The 21,067-nt window shown below is 37.9% G+C and overlaps 1 protein-coding gene across 7 annotated transcripts in view; it reads right to left on the minus strand.

Annotated features, from left to right (window-relative positions):
- AUTS2 (activator of transcription and developmental regulator AUTS2) overlaps nt 1-21,067 on the minus strand; it is a 1,446,188-nt gene that overhangs the window by 796,202 nt on the left and 628,919 nt on the right. For all 7 annotated transcript variants that reach the window (XM_063457388.1, XM_063457392.1, XM_063457394.1 and 4 more), the window contains one exon: nt 10,813-10,848. In XM_063457388.1, the coding sequence (XP_063313458.1) occupies nt 10,813-10,848 (36 nt within the window). The remainder of the gene's footprint in view (nt 1-10,812; nt 10,849-21,067) is intronic.

Raw genomic sequence — 21,067 nt, forward strand, 5'->3', positions numbered from 1 at the left:
AAAATAATTTACCAAATAATAAAGTTAAAGATAAGAAAATAAGGTCATGGACATTTTCCACACACATTCTATAATCCTTTTACGTATATAATCCTATATCTTATTTATATTTGTTTCCCTATGCATTGTGTATGTAAGTATATGATATATATTATATGTGTTGCCACTTTATGTTTGCATTGCCCATACCATACCACCCTCACATTGCAGCCATAGACACACACTAATACATGCACACATCTCGCCTTCACCAATCTCTGTACTGCCTCTAATCTCTCCAATATTCCTTTTCCTCTATCTGACCACCATCTACTGACTTTTGACATCAGCATACCTAAGACCTAATTGACCGTCTGAACATCTATCTCACAGAAACCTCCAATGTCTTGACCTGGAGCATTTCTCCACTAATCTCCAAACTCTCCTTTTACCTATCTCAAACCTCACCTGTCCTAGCTCTGCAACCTCCTTCTTCAATTCCACCCTCTCCTCTCAACTAGACATCATGGCACCTCCTACATTAAAGCACAGCAAGCACCCCCAACAACAACCTTGGCACACCAAGCTGACTCGATATCTCCAAAAATGCTCCAGAACTGCTGAACACTGTTTCAGAAAGTCTCACTGTGCATCTGACTTTCTCCACTATAAATTTATGCTGCACTCATACAGCTTGGCTCTTTCCTCTGCAAAAGTAAATTCCTTCAATACCCTCATAACCACACTCTCCCGCGAACCCAAACGACTGTTTCACACATTTAACTCTCTTGCTCACCCTATTGTTCCTCCTCCACCTACTAACTTGACCGTCTCAGACTTTGCAGCTCACTTCACTGACAAGATCTCTGCAATCAGGGAAGAGATCTCTCATTTTTCTTGACCTTTTTGTGACTTTTGACACTGATCATCAACAGCTTCTTCTCATCCTCTGCAATATCGGTCTACAATATATTGCTCTCTCCTGGTGTTCCTCCTACCTCTCCCAGCGCTCTTTCAGTGTTTCTTTCTCTGGCTCTGCTTCTTCTCCCCAACTCCTCTCTGTTAGTGTCCCCCAAGGTTCAGTCCTTGGTCCCCTACTGTTCTCTATCTATACTGCCTCCCTTGGCAAACTCATTAGCTCCTTTGGCTTCCAATATCATTTCTATGCGGATGACACGCAAATCTATCTGTCCTCTCCTGATCTCTCCCGTCCCTCTTGACTAGTGTCTCAGACTGCCTCTCTGCTATTTCTAACTGGATGGCTGCCCAGTTCCTTAAACACAACTTGACTAAAACTGAAATTCTGGTCTTTCCTCCCCCAAGTGTTGCTACTGCTGTGTCTGTTTCCCTCCAAGTCACCAGTGCTAACATCAGCTCCACCATGCAGTCTCACTGCCTATGTGTTCTCTTTGACTCTAAACTCTCCTTCACACCTCATGTTTAGTCTATTGCCAAATCCTGCTTCTTCCATCTCAAAAACATTGCGGGCATCCAACCCTACTTAACGCCAGATGCGACTAAAGTGCTGGTCCATTCCACTGTCCTTTCTCGCCTTGACTACTGTAATCCGCTTCTCAGTGGTCTTACATGCTCCCACCTTCCACCGTTACAGTCCATAATGAATGCGGCGGTGAGTCTCATCTTCCTTTCCGCCCGCACCGCCTCACACTTCTGTCAGTCCCTACATTGGCTTCCTGTAAGATATAGGGCTCAATTTAAAATGCTGGTTCTTGCTTTAAAATCTCTACATAATGCTGCTCCCACCTAACTAACCTCCCTAATACACAAGTATGTCCTGTCTAGGCCCTTACGCTCTTCTGCAGACTTACGTCTATCTTCTGTTTGTACTCCCACCTCTGATGCTCGCCTTCAAGACTTCTCGAGGGCTGCACCATTCCTGTGGAACTCACTTCCCTCCTCTGTTAGATGCTCACCCAGTCTCCCACTTCTTCATAAAAGCGTATCAATTAAACTGTAAATAGCTCCCGACTGATTCCTCTCTTGCAACTGTCATTAGCCTAATACTATCCTTACCTTTTGTGTCACTTTACCCTACTCCCTCTAGCATGTAAGCTCATTGAGCAGGGCCCTCAAGCCCTCTGTTCCTGTGTGTTTAACTTGTCTGGTTACAACTACATGTTTGTTTGTCCACCCACTGTAAAGCGCTGGGGAATTTGTTGGCGCTATATAAATAATAACATGGTAATATACACTGTGTTACATGCACACATATACACACTAATACATACACATATATGCACACTGATACATTCAGATGCATTCACACACACAGATGCACAGAGACACACACAATGACAGATACAGACATCCAATCATAATGTGTATCTGTATATTTCTGAGTATACCTGTTTATGTGCTTGAGAGTGTGCGTCTGACAATAAGAATCCTTGTGGGGTTGAATATCACAGGGTTGGGATAATGTGGCATACTTGGAGGAGGGAGTGTGACAGAACAATGGGAGGTGAGCACAACAGGACTAGGGTGGATTTATGTGACAGGGTAAGTGTGGTAAGGTTTTGGGGGATAGTGTGACATGGTTGGGGATTGAGTGTGTCATGGTTGGAGGAGGGAGTTTGACAGGGAGAGGGGAGTTGAGCAGGACAGGATTGGGGGATTATGTAAAAAGATGAGTGTGGCATGGTTGGTGGGTGAGTATTGTGATGAATGTTGTGATTGGTTCTGGCTCTGGTTGTATCCATATGAGAACAGGTAAAAAGTGTTTTTTTTTTTGTTTTTTTTTAATCAAGGAATGTCTTAATAGTCAGTCTGATCAGGTTATCTATCTTATCAAATATCCCTGTGGATTGGGATATGTTGGCCAGGCCCTTGATTGCTCATGTAGGTGAACACAAAAGCACCAAAAATAGCATTATCCCTTTGCAAAACACCTCATAGTTTTGGGTCAGTTTGTATCTCAGTTATGATTTCAGGCTATACAGCGAATCAAGAAACCTCACCCTGGTCGTTCTCTTACATATTCTCTCAAGCATTCTGAATCATACATGATTTACAGATTGGACACCCTGTTTCCCCACGGTTTGATTGAGGAGAGGAAATTAAATCCTTTCAGATAGGATTGTCTTTAGACCAATTTTTGTTGGTGTATGTTCTGGTTTATTTATTTTTTTTCTGGTGAGTGGTCTTGCTGCCTGCGTCTGTGTTTGTTTTTTGTTTTCGTTCAATGTTTATTTTTATTGTTGTGTATTTTACATCTGAAGTGCCTAACGTTGCCTACCCCTGCTTCATTGGTTCTTAGTTAAAAGTAACATGACTGGAATTATAAGGGATTCATACAGGAACCAATGAATAAGCTAGCAAAGCCCCCTGTATATCTGTACCAACAAGGTAAGATTACAGATTAGTTTACTTTGTAGTATGAATTAGAATGGAAAACGTTGAGGGGAAAGGTATCAAAATCACATTGAGAACGCCAAAAGTAATATAGCCTCTTTTCCCTAAATATTATGGCAGACATCTGCTATCAGAACAGACATAATGCATTCACTAGGATGCTTTATCTGGTTTAAACTATTTAAATAGTAATTTTAGTATTTCAAAGCACATTTTGTATCTGCTGACATTTTTTATTTCAAAATTAAGTCTGATGTGAAAACATGAAATATCACCAATTTCAAAGGCTTATAAAATAATGCCAACTTTAATTAAAAAAAAGTATTAATTTTTATGGCAAGTTATCTTTTAAATATAACTTTACTATTAACTAACAAGAAAAGTAATAATGCAAACCCTATATCACTTTGATGTGCTTTCTGGAACCAGCCAATATATCTCCAATATCACTGTAAAATCAGAGATCCTCCTAAGTGGCTTTAAGAAATGTCTAACAGCTCATTTATTTAATAGAGTAGGACGTTAATCCAGTTAATCCACTGTATGATTATAGACAACGCAATAGTGTGCAGAACAAAACCTTGCCCATATTCAACATTTCACATTTTCAAAAAGTGACATTTTAATATTAGAAGAAGTGCTAGCAGACTAGATTTGGCGACGCTAGGACAATGCAGAACAATTTAAACAATTCCATGTCCTATTAATGATACACAGACATATATAATTAGATATGTAATTTAAAAAAAAATATATGAATTTTTTATACCAAGAGTTTAAATACAAATAAATGGGTTTTAAACAAAATTAACAGGAGCGTTACAGATTTTGAGATTTGCGAAACATCCTATGCGAACTAAGCATCCTAAACAGAGGGGGGAAGGGGGGTGGGGGGGGGGGGGGGGGGGGAGACAGATCAGAAGAGATGGATTCAGAAGTGCAAATGGACAGTTTAAAAAAGAAACAGTAAATGACTCTGTAGGACAAATTGTAATTTACAGGCCAGGTAAAGCTAAGGCATTTTAGGCTATTATATAGGGACATTTTGAAGTACCATAATATCTACAGCTCAGTGTAGTAGTTGCGAAGCTTGTAGAGTGGAATACATGTTTTTTTTGTTTTTTTTTAAACATACTATGTGTACAATGAACATGCCCTTCATGCTGTGTTCACTAGTGTATAAAACAGAGGATGTGTTCACTAGTGTATGAAAAACAGAGGATGTGTTCACTAGTGTATTAAACAGAGGATGTGTTCACTAGTGTAAAAAACAGAGGATGGGTTCACTAGTGTATAAAACAGAGGATGTGTTCACTAATGTATTAAACAGAAATCTCAGGTTGCACACATATATTTACAGAATCTTTCTAAGGTGCCACACAGACAGAGGTGGCACAACCTTCAATCTCAATTTTAGTAGAAACAACTCTGGTGAGTCTTTATCAAGCCACAATTCACTTGTGTATAGCAGGATTTGTCTCAATATTTGCAGGCCTCTCAAAATGGTCAAATTTAGTGGCAGCCGTTAAAGTTTTAGATACCGGGAAACTGGACTCCAACCTTGAGATTTGACTTTGCCCCTCTATCTGCAAACATCAAATCCTGGTGTGCTAAACTTGAAAAACATGAAAAGTCAAATTGGTTCATAAAGTAACAAATATTTTTATTCCCATTAATTTAAAGATATCGAGACCAACACATTGCAAAGCAAGTTACGGTGCACACACTTATGACATTCAAAGGGCTAAAATATATTGTAAATAGTATATTGCTCAACTTATAGAACTCAGTTTAGCATAATCAATGCTTAAAAATTTAAGTTATTAAAATTTTCAGTGTAGAAATCTGCTCATTCTTCAAAATCCTAGTTAGAAATAAGGATTGAGGAAACAGGATACAATAATAGTATAAACTACATCAGCAAACTTGGCATAGTTTGGCAGGTATGCTTCATGTGACAAACTGCTTATTTGGATAGTACACATTTTCCTCAGAAAAGGGCACAGACAGACAATCTATCTACACTTGCCGATCTCAGTATGTATCTAGATACTTGGAAGGAATTTGAGACAACAATGTAAGACGTCTACTTTGGTAACGTTTTTCACCCAGGAAATCTAGTTTAATTCTTGGTATGACAAACTTATTTTCCTGATCAAACATGGCAGCATTTATTTATGAGTTAACTCCTCCCTTCACAGCAGACAGGACAGGAAATAGAACTCTGAAATTGTTATAAATAGATTCACCCCTACCCATCAGCCAGTCTTTTTTCCTGTCCATCACTGCTGTTTGGAAGGAGTCTGCTAAAGGAGGCCAAGATTTCGATTTAGGCTAACAAGGACAATATTTTTTGTAGGCACAACTAGAGTTTCAGGTTCTTATCTCTGAAGACTCAGCAAACAGTACAGATGTAAGAGTTGCCTCTCTAGGTACCCCCTTTTGTGACCAAGGATCTGACCTAACTCTCTCCCTGAGGGGATGACAGCAGTACATGAGGCTGGAGTCAGGGCTAAGCCTCTTTCCAGTAAACAGCACGTATGTAAGGTGGCTTCCTGGGTATGCCAATTTTATATATACCACCATGTCCGGGGTCTTTTTAAAAGCTTCCCCCAATGGTGGTGATGAATGGATTATGAGGTGTTTTTAGAAACTGTATATAAACTGTTAAACTATAGGCTGTCTGATGTTTAAATACCCATTTGCTGCTGAAATACAGGCCTGCAACAGTTAATCTATCTCCATCGCTGTTTAGTGTGTTTTCCCACTTCAGGTTAGTACGTTAGTAATTTAGATTAAAGATTAGTATATGTACTTGAGTTTCGGCAAATAGCCTTTGTCAAGGTAACTTGATTCTCCCTTGACAAATGGTATATGCCAAAATGTTGGGGGTATCATCTTTTTTTCTTTAGTGACCTGTGGTATCTCCCTCTTCTCCCAGTCTTCGATATTTAATTTTTTCTTAGATAATTTTATTTGGCATGTATTATTTTCCTTGCCTGTTAGTTTATATGTTGTGATTATTTTTGCCTTATTTTATCTTTTTTTTTATTTCCCTTTGCTTTTTACTTTATATTTTGGATTGTTTATACTTTTGTATAAATTGTGGTTTACCACCCAGTGTGGGGTGAGTGGATTTATGTTAGCTTTGGGCATAGTATTTGTTTTATGTCTCTGTTTTATGAAGCTGCTGACGTTTTCACTTAGTTCTGCTCCTTTGTGATTTAGTATTTGTATTATTTTAATCATAAGGGGCTAGAGTTATTTTGTGAGCATTCATTTAGTATATATTATATCATATCATTTTGCTTATTGTAATTGTTGTTAATATACCTTTTTGTGTTCAGGAGTTATTGGGTCCTGTTGCTACTGGCAGAGACTGATGGGACTCTGGACCTCTTCTTGCTCCATCCCACCTTGTGCCTCCTGCGTGACTCCCTCTGTATGTGGGAGGAAGTGAGCATCTTTCAATACCTCCTGGTATTGCTGATACAAGGGCCCAGTTTCACTGTTAAGGGCTCCTTTTCAGCAATACTCATCAAGTAGCCCTAAGTGTATGGGACACCCAATGGGCCTCCTGAGTGTGTGGATCCTGCTACTAAGGCTGATACTCGAACTGGGTATTTTCCAGAATTAAAAATGTCAGCCTGTAAGATTTCTTGTCTTTCAAACATTGTCCTGACATATGCTTTGTGAAATGGTGCAATATACTGTCTCATATTTCATTATATCCTTTACATGGTAAGCTCATGGGCTATCTATTTAAGCACTTTGTATAAAAGAGCTTCAATGACTAGATCTCAGCTCACGGGCAAGGTCATATTTACCTTTTGGTCTGTGTATATTGTACTGTTCTTCCCTCCCTCCTCCCCCCCAGCCCCCATTTGTACAGTGCTGCTGAACATGTTGGCACTTTAAAATGCCAGTAATAACAATAATAATAATAATAATAATAATAATAATATACTGCTGATAGTAGTCATTAGACGATGAGTTGACTGTGCTCTTAAAGTAGTGCACATAATTAACAACTACTCAGAAATTATATGGCATTTCAACAATGATCATTTGGTATTAAGCAGACAAATGTTCTGCATAGACTATTTTCCACAGTCCACACCATGACACCACCTCTGGTCTGAACCGTTGACACAAGGCAGAATGCATCAGTGGTATTCAGTTGATTAAGCAACATAATGACTCACGACACAGAAGAAATCAAGATTCTTCAAATCAGGCAATGTGTTTCCAGTCTTCTACAGTTCACTTTGATGTGCCAGTGCCCACTGTAACCTCACTTTTGCTGTTCTGATAGGAATGGAAACTGGACTTCTGCTGCTGTAGCAAATCCACTTTAAAGTTATGTTATTTGTCAGAGACACTATTCTACAAAGCACTGTTATAATACATGGTTAGGTCAGATAATCTTCTTGTATACTTGAAATAGGTTTGCCATTTGCCTTTGAATTTACCTATTAATGAGGCATATCTGCCTACTCTCAATGAATGTTTTATGTTTGGCACAATTTTCAGTAGTTTCTGACATACTGGAACAACCAGATCTGGCGTCAACAATCATTTTCACAGTCAAAGTATCATAGATCACATTTTTTACCATCAAAATATTATGTTTAAACATTAACTGAGACTTTTGACCATGTCTACATGCGTTCACGTACTTAGCTGCTACTCTGTGATTGATTGGATACATGCTAGCTTTGACATGTAGTTGTACATGTGTACTTAATAAAATGCCCTCTCTGTATGTGTGAAGGTTTGTGTATATACATTATATATCTTGAGATGAAAATATTGAGGCTCAACATGAGCCAGGATTTTTAGTTCAATGTGATGGGTAGGAGTAACAGATGGTTTGTCGTATGTTCACTCAGCCTCCAAAATATGACTATTTGAAAATGACACTCATTGCCCTAAGGTTGTTACCAATAACCAGAGAGTTAAACTCAGTTTTTAGATTTAAGATGTAAGCCATAATTAATTTGTAGAAAAGTAACATAAAGGAAAATTGTGTTATGATTGATCATCATATTTTATTTTAAAATTAATTGAAATTAAAAAGAAATATAACAATACAACTTTGTACCATATACAGTTATCTAAGGCAAAAAAAAAAATAAGAAACAGATCCCTAGAATGCTTCTGTTGGTTTCTTTAATTGTCCCATGCTATTAATGTCATTTTAAACCATATGCATGATATAATGATTGGTGATCAGTGCAGTGCTGGGTTTCCTTGTATAATTATTGCATTTGTAATGAAGAGGGTTACATGTTACTTGATTGATTTATAAAACAAAAAACTCAAACTACTCAGACTATCAGTGAGTAATCAACCCTCCCAAACAGATCCAGAAACTACAGCATTATAGAAACATCTAATGCACTACCTCTTAGAAAATCAGAAAAATTGATTTTTGGAAATGTAGTGCATAATGAATCATGGTAGTTAAAAACAAATAAATAACTCAGCACACTTTTTTCAAACCTTTACTGAATTTTGGAATTTGATTGTTTATTCACAGTAATTCATTACTTATAGAATGCTAATTGCAGTATGACCAACCAAAATTCAACATGAAACATGCAGTGGGATTTGACTGTCTGTCATCAAGAAAAAGACCATCATTTGTATTGACATAAATAGTATTTTGACAACCACTTCTTACATTTTAAAATACAATGGTGACATTTCAATCACCATAGCTTCTATAGCTTATTGTTGTGATCTAGGTGCAAGGATGTTATGAGTGCAATCCCTCATTTCCCTAGTAACCAAAATCCACCCTCTGCTTTGGATTTCTTGATAACACTTCTTCATTGCCTGTCCACAATATTTATAAAGTGTATCAGGATTCTGCACTGTCAAATAGCTGTTACGCTTTTCTGCCATGATGATCTAACACAAGTTACCCACGTCGCCTATCCTGTATTACTTTCCCATCTCCTCCAATTCCGTCAGCCTTATCTATCCCTGCACTCAGTGTGCCTTACTCTCTGCACTCAGTGTGTCTTATCTCTACCCCATGTGTGTCACACTCCCTCATCTCTATTACAGTTGTGTCAATGTTCCTCATCTCTTCCCACTTGCATCTAACTTCCCAATCTCTCCTCACGTTTGTTTATTCCCATTTTACATTTATGCCTCTGTCATAGTTCTATCTCCCACATAAACCACACATGTATGCCTCCCACCTTGTGCTCTCCTTTATGTAACTCAACGTCTGTCCTTACACTATCACTAATGTATCTGCCAATCTCCTCACTGTACCCTGTGTCTCTGTACACCTCCTCCAATAATGCTTTTTTCCAATGCCCTTTCTGTCACCCATGTGTCTACTCCCTTACACCTCGTGTGTCTTCTTTCCTTACCTGAAGTCTAAATCATGGCAGTGGAATATGTTTCCATGATCAGCAGCATGCTGACCGTTGTTGTTTGAGAGTAGAGAGAAAGGCATGTGCTTTTGCGTCATGATCAACTCATCTCCACACAGATGGTAGTGTTGGCACTCCAAAAATGAGACCATGCAAAACAAAGTACATTCCAGTACATGGACCTGCTTGGCTATGCCACAAAACAAAGCAAAAATTACTCTGTGGCTTCCCCATGACAGGGGTTCTATCTTGGTTGGACACCGCACATCTCCTATGATACTGGATACAGGGCACCGGAACTGGGTGTCTTCTGTCAGTTACATATAAAAACAATGGTCTGCTGCTACTTTCACTGATAGACTAGATACGGTTTGTAATTATGTTGGTGTTGGGATGGGGCATGCGGTCAACATGCAACTACTTGAAGAAAAACAAGACACCTCAAACACAACATAAGAAAACATTACATAAGTGATTGAACCTTAATACCCAGTAGTTGGAATACTTATATTGGCTTTTGTTTGCTTCTCAAAAAATATACATAAACAAATATAAATATAATTTTTTTTTGTTTTGTTTTGTTTTTTTTTTCCCATCAATGGCTTCCATGAAGAGGCATACATCCTGGACTCAAAATCACTTTTAAATTGCTGCCTTTATTTTACATACATAGTAGTGTACATGAACTGTCTGTTTCATTTTTATGTGGGACTAAAAGACCATGCACACTGCAGTGTATATAAAATAAAGGTTGCAATGTAAAGGTGATTAAGAGTCCAATAAGTGAGCTTCTTCTTGAATGGTATATTGAGGCCGGGCTGCACTGTGGCATGAAGAATATCCTAGAGTTGTGATCTGCGTTCAGTATATATCAATGGAGAACTAGGTATTATCGGAAAATAATGCAATCTATATATAGACAGACACATATTTCAGATAGTTTGCATTCAAAGCTATTCACAAGCATGTATAGCATGATATTTAGAGCACACTGTGGTTACCTTAACATGTTATTACACAATACACTGGTCTCATAAGAAAAGAGGTTGCAAGTTAATAATGCACTTACAAAGTAGCCTGTTCCCAAGCTGGAATGAGCTGAACTCTGTAATAGAAAAAAGGGAAGGGAGACAAGGAAAAAGAAGAAAATCAGTGTTGTGTTTTTTTCACCTGTTCCAATCCACGTATTTAATTACCACCACTTTCCATATTATTTCATCACTATACCTTAACACCAGCATGCTGGCCCTTGTCATTTGCTACTGGAACAAGCAGAGCATTACTAAATTCTTCCTCCTCTTTAAATCTCTCAGCGGTTTGGGGATGGCAACGTGTTATGTATTGAATTCCAAGCTTCTGCTGTGACTGTAATTGGCAATTTATTTGACAGGCAGCTGGGTAATGATGGCATTTCACCCTGCACTGAGACTAAGCAGACACTCTTCAAACTGCCTCTCTGACTCGCTGACATTCACTGCCCTGATCCCAAGTTACTCTGTCTTATGACCACGACGTGGCAAGAAGGAAGAAGGAACAAGCTTCAAAAAAACAAAAAATCCTACAGGGTTTGGATGACTTTTTCAGCATATGACCTGCTTGCCAATTGATTCCCTTGGGTCAGGGGAAAATGAGGCATGTTGTAAACATAATTAGTAGCCTGAGATATAAGGAACTTGTGGGTATAGCCTGAGAACTGAAGCAATGGGCAGATAAAGACTTGAGAATTATCAATCTGACTTTTCACATTGCTAATCCTTTGATAGAAGAAGATCAATATAGAAGACCGATATATATAGGCCTTCTATATATGTAGGTCATATATATATATATATATATATATATATATATATATATATATATATATATATATATACATACATACACACATGTAAATAAAATGTGTATATATATATATTCATTTTCAATATGCAGTTTCAGTTAAAAGACAACATAACAATGTAACATTGATGTTACAAAGCACTTGTTATACAATGTGATCTGTGCCAGCAACAGCCAATATCATTGCAAATGTGGAGTCTGCCAGATGCTTCACTTACAGCTTCTCTAACCAATGCAGTGCCTTACTATATCTCGTAGAATGCACCTGCCTTCCAGGATATGCAGAATGCCATGAGCATCATTCAGAGCAGTATTCTGTATTCCCAGGAAGTCACACTGAAGGGGGGGAGGGGGGGGGGGGGGGGGAGAGAGGTCTTCAGCTCAATTTATTTAGTAATTTCTACATTTACTGGTTATTTAAGCAGCATGGTGCATTGGTAAAATAACACCTAAAAGAAGGCAAGCTTTTCATCCTTTCAAATGTGGGTGATTATTTCACTTTCATTGATATGTAATGTATACAGTGATATCATGGATAATTTATCCCACTATTGAATTATTAGGCTCTTCTCAATATAAATAAATCTGACCACGCCAGTAGAGAACATATTATACAAGCAAGTTGTATGTGTTTTGAGTTATAGACTTGAGGCAATAGTAGAAATTAATTTTAAAAAATAAAGCAAAAATAATCCGTATTACATATCAGTGAGAAGAAATTGGCAATGGTCTTCAGTGTCAGAATGTATAAAGACTTCAATTGTTTAGATAGTTGTCTTATAAATTCACACAGACAAAGCACACACGGAGATGCAGATTTCAAGGCCTCCAATCTAGTCCCAATAACAAAATATGTATAACAAAAATAACAAGGAAGGATGTAAAACAGGAAGGTTCTGTAACTTGTAAGCTTTATTGAGCCACCAGAAGACCCAGCAATTTTTCAAGCAAGAGTGCTCTTTGTGAAGCTTAACAAAAACTAGTTTGGGTCAAGATGATGTTGTGTGAATGGGACTGGGTCACTAGTACCTCAGGAACACCAGTCTTGTACAGACAGCACAAGAATGATTTGTCCATTTGCAGTAGGCCAGTCTACAAACAAAATAATCACTGCAATAGACTGTAGTAGTTATGGTAGTTATAGTCTGCCATTTTATGTATTTAAAGATTCATCTTTGCAATTTTAATTTTACTCTTTGAGATCTTTAAATCAATGCATAACAACTGTGATGAATAAACATTCTCTCTTAATAAAATACATCATAATAGACAATTTCCGTGAATTTGTTTATATATACTGACCACAAATTGTACCCATTGACAGTATCATTGCAAACCTTTCCTTTTCCACATGATAAGTACACTGAACAAAATTATAAATGCAACACTTTTCATGAGCTGAACTCAAAGATCTAAGACTAAGACTTTCCCTATGTACACCAAAGGCCTATTTCTCTCAAATATTGTTCACAAATCTGTCTAAATCTGTGTTAGTGAGCACTTCTCCTTTGCCGAGATAATCCATCCACCTCACAGGTGTGGCATATCAAGATGCTAATTAGGCAGCATGATTATTGCAAAGGTGTGCCTTAGGCTGGCCACAATAAAAGGCCACTCTAAAATGTGCAGTTTTATCACACTGCACAATGCCACAGATGTTGCAAGTTTTGAGGGAGTGTGCAATTGGCATACTGACTGCAGGAATGTACACCAGAGCTGTTACCCGTGAATTGAATGTTCATTTCTCTACCATAAGCCATATCCAAAAGCGTTTCAGAGAATTTGGCATTACATCCAACTGGGCTTATAACCGCAGATATCATGCGTGGCACTTTGGAGAGGTGTTCTCTTCTCTTGAGTGGTTCACGGTGGCAGTGGGGTTATGGTATGGAAAGGCATATGTTATGTACATGAACACAGGTGCATTTTATTGATGGCATTTTGAATGCACAGAGATACTGTGATGAGATCCTGAGGCCCATTGTTGTGCCATTCATCCACGGACATCACCTCGTGTTGCAGCATGATAATGCACAGCCCCATGTTGCATGGACCTGTACACAATTCCTTGAAGCTGAAAACATCCCAGTTCTTGCATGGCCAGCATACTCACCGGACATGTTACCCATTGAGCATGTTTGGGATGCTCTGGATCAGTGTATACGACAGCGTGTTCCAGGTCCTTCCAATATCCAGCAACTTCACACAGCCATTGAAGAGGAGTGGCCCAACATTCCACAGGGCACAATCAACAACCTGATCAACTTGATGTGAAGGAGATGTGTTGCACTGCGTGAGGCAAATGGTGGGCACACCAGATACTGACTGGTTTTCGGAGCCCCACGGACCTCCCCAATACAGTAAAACTGCACCTTTTAAAAAGGCCTTTATTGTGGCCAGCCTAGGCACAACTGTGCAATAATCATGCTGTCTGATCAGCATCTTGATATGCCACACCTATGAGGTGGATGGATTATCTCGGCAAAGGAGAAGTGCTCACTAACACAGATTTAGACAGATTTATGAACAATATTTGAGAGAAATAGGCCTTTTGTGTACATAGAAAAAGTCTTAGATCTTTGAGTTCAGCTCATGAAAAATGGGGGCAAAACAAAAGTGTTGCATTCAAAAACAAAGTGTAAAATGACTCAGAGCACTCTGATTGGTTGGATTCCAAGCCAACCAATCAGAGTACTGTGACAGGTAAATGTAGAGACTTACCTGTCACTATCTTCATTTACCTGTCAGATAACTCTGATTGGTTGGCTTGGAATCAACCAATCAGAGTGTTATGAATCAAATTACACAGCATGGGGAAATTCAAAAGAACTTTCCCACACAGTGTAAAATGACTCAGAGCACTCTGATTGGTTGGATTTCAAGCCAACCAATCAGAGTGCTTTGACAGGTAAATGTAGAGACTTACCTGTCAGTCTCTTTATTTACCTGTCAGAGCACTCTGATTGGTTGGCTTGGAATAAACCAATCAGAGTGCTCTGAGTCAAATTGGAAGGTGTGGGAAGCCTATATAAGACTTCCCCCTCCCTGCAAAGTTCATTCTGTGTGGAGCCTATCCTGGGTGAACATGGGTTATTTTTTCCATCGGGTTTTTGTTTTTTGCAGCTTTTTTTTCATTTTTTTTTATCATTTTAACATTTGCGACGGGACCATGATGGATTTTTATTTGCCAATTTTTGGGGCTGAAGAAAGAAAAGAAGAAAGAAGACATCGAATGGTAAGTGTCACGCCAAAGGTGCATAATGCATTGTTGCACAATAGAATGTTGCCATTTAATGTAATTTGTGTAGTGCATATATGAATTGGCCACTTGGTTGCAAGGTCAGATGACAGAAGGGATAATGTAAATTGCATAGGAATGTAAAAGGGGTCAGAAGGAGTCAAAGGCTCTGCAAGGTGTGAGAAGTCACACATAAGTGGCCTGGAAGTCTGGTTTAAATATAAACGAACTCTCTAATTTGCCATATGTCTAAATTCTCTCTTAGATATGGGGTCCTTTGATATGTTAATGACCATTAGCCTTGTTTTTCAGTATCATATCTAAAATAAACATTAATGTTTACCCACAGATGAATAATTAAGCCTCATTTTTAATATATTTAGAATGGGACAAGCACTATCTTCCAATCAAGCCCAAAGATAATTTGGGAAGAGATTGTGATGTCCACTATATTGGATCACAAGTAAGGAGAATTACATATCTATGGAATGGAAAAACAAATTCATAGATGCACTTATTATTTCTATGGCAAGTACATAAGAGGAGAGAGAACCAAATGTTTCCATTTGGATTGATGTTGGTCTAGAAAACAAGGGGGTGGTTACACTTACAGTTACTATAGTTACACCTTATCTCCAACTCTGTGCGAGGCTTGGCAATCGGTATATATCTAATGATACTGAAGTGTGTATTGGACTTGCTTGGGGGCCAGAATCTGAATCTGAGTAAGTCACCATCTACCTTACCAGAGACCTCCTGGGCAGAAGTTTTACTTTGAAAACCTGAGTAAGTGATTAGGAATTCTGTAATTTTATCCCTTTTGTTTTTATCTGTTGTTTGTGAAACTATTTGGATTGTCATCTATATTTTTGTATGCACTGTGACTATTTTTTGCTCATAATATATATTCCTTTATTAAGTTCTGCCTTTGTCTGGTAAAGAATCACGTTACCTGAATAGACTAATTAGTGTTTTGCAATTGCTTAAATATTGTGCTAAGTTGTATTTAGTGGGGTTTTATTATTAAGTTACCTAGGTGACCAAGGCAGCCCATGTATAAAGTGTCTTGGTAGTGGCAGTGTTAAAATAGTAATATTTATATTATTATGCTTAAGTGTGGGTGGTGTTAAGTGAGATTGTATCATTATTTCCAGTCTAGTGCAGACAAATAGTGAACTTTAACCCTTTCACACCCACAACTACATCACGCACACTGTTAAAGTAGGGTGCATTCGTGACAGTAAGTATGAAATTTTATTTTACAGGTACTAAGTTTATTGGCCAGGTCACTTAATGTGCTGATCTAAATAGCTACTTTTTCATATTACAACATTGTTATTGGTTTTGCTATTGGATTTGGTTACATGTACTCTTACCGTAGCTTTCTATCACGTCTATATAAGATACTGATTTATAACCAGGGACCTTGCTCTCACTTTACTGTGAGAATCAACCTCCCTTTTAGTAGTGGCCCCTTGGATTTAATGCAGGGTTGGCAGGAATTGTTAATATTATTAAAAGGAGGGAGCTGGTAGCGGTGCCGGCTACCTCCTTGCTTTTTATTTTTTTCGCATGAGCATGCGCAATGTTATTTTCGTCATAATGGACGAAAAATATATATTTTTTACCGAATGTTTTACGGACGAAATTCGGAACAGATGTATTACATTTTTATTTAGTATGAATTAATTTGTAATAAACAAAAATTTCACTGGTGCACATATCTATTGATTATAAATATAATTTATAATTATGAAAACAAATATATATTAAATCCTATAAAATAAAGTAAAAAATAACTTTAAATCTAATACCAGGCTACGTTCTTCTCAATCCTCTCTAGTCCCCTTCTATAGTGATGCTACATCACTGGCTCCTTTTCTGAGGTCCAACTAAATGCTTCTTATAGAGAAGCACGTTGCTTGACACTAGATTTGAGGTTATTTTTAACTTTATTTTATAGGATTTAATATTTGTTATATATTTGTTTGTTCATTTGTTTTGGAAATAACAACATGTATATATCCAATAATTTCTTATTATTGGTGTGTCATTACCTGTTAAAAAGGTATAAAGTTGGCAAATAATTGCTGTCTCCATCTTTAATGGCAACAAATCTACAAAGATTTAGTGGTCTGGATTTTCCATTTCATACTTCAGTTTTTACAATCTAAACTGCTCTTAAACTACTCTAAAAGATGCACCACAAAAATTTAGCTACGCCAAATAATTGGATAAGTGAAAACTGGAGTAACATCTTTTTTTAAAGCTATATTTGGCTGCTGTTTTTTATGGCTAACACACATCAGAAGCTTAAATCAGTGATGTTAGCACATAATAGGACAAAAAACATAACTCTTCTTGCGTTGGAATGCAAAATTCCTTGTATGTAAATATGTATTACTAGGCAGCGCTGGGTGGCATGAGGGCTTTGTTCTACATATTTGTCCTGACTTTTGTTTATGCAGGTCTGAGTGAACGAGGGAACAGTGGGTATCATTTCAATTTCTGATGTCAACATCAAATTACTTATTTAATTTCATGCCTGGCGAAGCATCGTATAGCTACATGCAGAATCATTTCACTTCATTTGTTATGCTGTGTTTTCTCGGCGATTGGCTTGCCTTCCAACTGACAGCTTTAATTACGACAAGAATTTGATTGCACTGCTGAGAAATTAACATAAAGCAACAAAGCATTTAAGAACCCAGACTTACAAAACAAAAATAGGCATCAGGAAGCCCGTAAGCTTTCCCAAGTAGGGCTGCATGTCATTCGTATGCTATCACGAAGATGATACAATGAAAACAACTTAGCCATTGGCAAAGCGTACATGTGCTGTTTATTTATAACTTTCGACTTACTGTACATATCCTGCCATTTATTTGTTGATATTGTTAAGTTCTAGATATTTCTCTTATGATGATATTTTTAGACACATGTAATGATGCATATGAGTTGCTTGCTTGTATCTCAATCATTAGATGGTAATTAGATCAGTTTAAAGGGCTACTTCAACCTCCATGACCACTTTTAGACGTGGTCATAGAGCAAGCAATCTGTGTGTCCAGTGTTCTTGTTTGACACACTGCCTACACAGAGATATCTGCAAATTTGGCCTGGGTCTAGTCGCACAGGTGACTTAGGTTCTAGACTGCCTAATGTTAGTTCTTTGCAAATTTACATCTGTTGTTAGCACACACTGTGACGGAATCAGCTTTTTCACTTGCAGGCAGCCCTGTGAGCGTGAATGCAAGTAGAAGCCTGTTAGATGGTCCAGTTAATGTCTACTGTAAAATGTGTCACTTGCCTCCTTCCTAGCCCTCCTGGCCTCTCTATGTGCTCCTTGAATTGTCCATTATTTTTTTATTGTTTCTTCCCCTCCTATTGGACATAAAAATCATCCACTCTCTCCCATTCTTCCTCATGTTAGCCTTCCTGGCTCTCTCCACCCCCTATATCCGCTTCCATTTGTGGCACATGCCTTACATGTGGCCAAAGTCTAGCAATACATCTCTATAAGCAGCATTTAGTTGGACCTCGGAGAAGGAACCAGTGATACAGCATCACAATAGAAGGGGATTAGGGAGGATTGAGAAGAATGTTGCCTGGCACTAGATTCAAGGTTATTTTTAACTTTATTTGATAGTATTTTCAATATAATAAGGATGGGACCAAGTGACATGCCCAGTTGTGCATTATAAACAAAATAAGCGAACGTTGGAAATGGGTGGAGTAACTTTTTAAGAATAGTCAAAAAAATTGTCTAAAAATAAATATAATCATGACATTCACTATTGTGTGCCAATATATCACAGCAACTGATATACTGTAAGTTGTCACACTACAGTTTACGTAGAACAACATGAAAAGACCCATTGAAGGCTGAAATAATTGTCTAGGGTTGCAGTATCTCTCATACAGAAATAACTTGTCGGCATTTCAGATGTGAACTGCCCAGGTGAGTGGGATCAGTTTGATATGTGACAGGCTAAGGTTCTATCTGTAATGACTTCTGAGTCAATATGTGTATGAAACTTGAGCATTAATTAAAGGGGCACTCCAGGCACCAAAACAACGTAATATAAATGAAGTTGTTATGGTACCAGGAGGACCCCGGGCACACTCTTACTTTCAAAAGGTTAAACCGTTATTGAACAGTTTAACCCCAAAGTTGCCTCCAGTGCTGATCTCAGATGGCTGAAGAGTGCACTTAGGGGGCCTCATGATACCATAACAACTAAATTTAGATTTAGTTGTTATGGTGCTTATGCTGCCTAAACTGTCTCTTTAACCCCTTAAGGACACATGACATGTGTGACATGGCATGATTCCATTTTATTCCAGAAGTTTGGTCCTTAAGGGGTTAAGCTGTTGTCCATGTGTTCTCAGAAACTCTTAAACGGAAAAGGAATGAGCTGTTGTCCATTTTCACTGTTCTCATAAACTCTTGTTTTTGGCTAATTTGCATAACTAGCATTAATGTATATTTATACTTTAGGTAGTATCTTATCCATCCTGGTCTTCTAAAGGACCTTAAGCTGCCAAGATGAAAAAGTTAGACATTGATGTATTTGATGCATGTGTTTCACATACAAACAGATGTGTGCCTTTATCCTGGAGTCAGTGCTTGAACATTGTGTACGCCACTAATTGGTCCTCTTCTTTTCTGTGTGGACTACAGACCAGATCACAACACTGTGCCATTTGGTTTGACTGCTGCCAATCACATTTACTAGGTGTTACTGTTTTGTAACAATGTTAATACTGCTGTATGACATATATTATAAGGACTGGGGCATAGTCAACAAATACTACAATTTTATATCTAACTTTGACACCAACTGGAAGTAACCTCTAACATATGCTCAGTTTTTTAATTCAGGGTATTCGAAAATCACTCTGAGGAAGCCGCCCAGGCAAAATGCGCCAACACGTCACAACGCTCAAGTTCCCGGAAGTACCGCCCTCTGCATTGGATACTCCATATCGCTAGTATTATGTTATTTTGAAGGGTGGAGGACTTCTTTTGGACTAAGAGTTTTGTCACTTTGTGATTTTATCTACAGAGTTCAAAAAAGAAAGAATTGTTACGCATCCAGCTGCCGTTCTGATCATGTTCTTCACTCCAGTCCTAAGGTACAGGACCAAGCCATTCGAGTTAGAGCAGACTCTTACTGCTCTCTCCTTGTGAGATTATTTTCATTCTCAGAGTTTAGATTTACAAGTGTTGCAATATCACACTATATTTCTCTCTTTTTATATTTCCATGCAGTGTACTCCAATCTATTTCTGGGACAATACAGAGAAACTCCATTTATAAGGATTACTTTAAGCCTTATTTATTCAATTTTTTCTACTTGTACACTTATTTTGCACTTTATTACATGTAACTTCTGTACTTTAAAGTTCACTGTTATTTGCACTTTATATATTTTCTCTATTATTGACATCATCACTGTTTGCATTTTACTACCTAATTGCACTTTATCATACCTTGCATAGTATTTAAAGGCAAAAACCAGACTCTAACCGATATTTACTATTCATTTAACTCAGTCACTAAGCTTTATAAGCAACAAATTAAAACATGCTGGGAGATCTCATCACTTGATAATTATATCAAAAAAGAAATGATCTCTAGAGGCCTAAGGGTCCGTAATATCCCAACAACTTATAATGAGAACCCTGATTTTACTAAACAGTGGGAGTTAGCAGCTGGAACATGCTCAATGAAATTTATGGAGATAATCTGTACCTTTGAAAAAGAGAAATTAGGTAACGTCAACCAAAAGCTAGATGAAGAAATTGATAAACTTAACGTATTCAAAAGCGAACCAAACTTTCTAACTTTAGAGAACAAACTTAAAAATAACCTGGGTAGGTACCAAGACTCTATAAAACTTAGAAAACACCAGAAATACATGAGAGACCTCAAAGATTACCAACTGGGGAATGTATATAAGTTTCCAAACCGGCGCATGAGAACCAATTCTGAAAACAATTTGACCTCAGAGTATGACTCATCAGATACTGACTCCACCACGCAGAATACACCTTCTGACCAAACACAAACTCCCATAACCCCCAGTACTAGCAACCCCCGCAGTATTCTTAAAAAAGGCGTTAATTTTTTAGCCATGGGTCAACAAGACGACATTCCCAACTATCAGACACGCTATCAATCCAGGAATCAGGGAAGGGGGGGAGGGAGAGGGAGAGCACGAAGGAGACGATACTAAACCTG

The sequence above is a fragment of the Pelobates fuscus genome, chromosome 1 (genome assembly GCF_036172605.1).
Source record: "Pelobates fuscus isolate aPelFus1 chromosome 1, aPelFus1.pri, whole genome shotgun sequence".
In the NCBI taxonomy this organism is placed as follows: domain Eukaryota; kingdom Metazoa; phylum Chordata; class Amphibia; order Anura; family Pelobatidae; genus Pelobates; species Pelobates fuscus.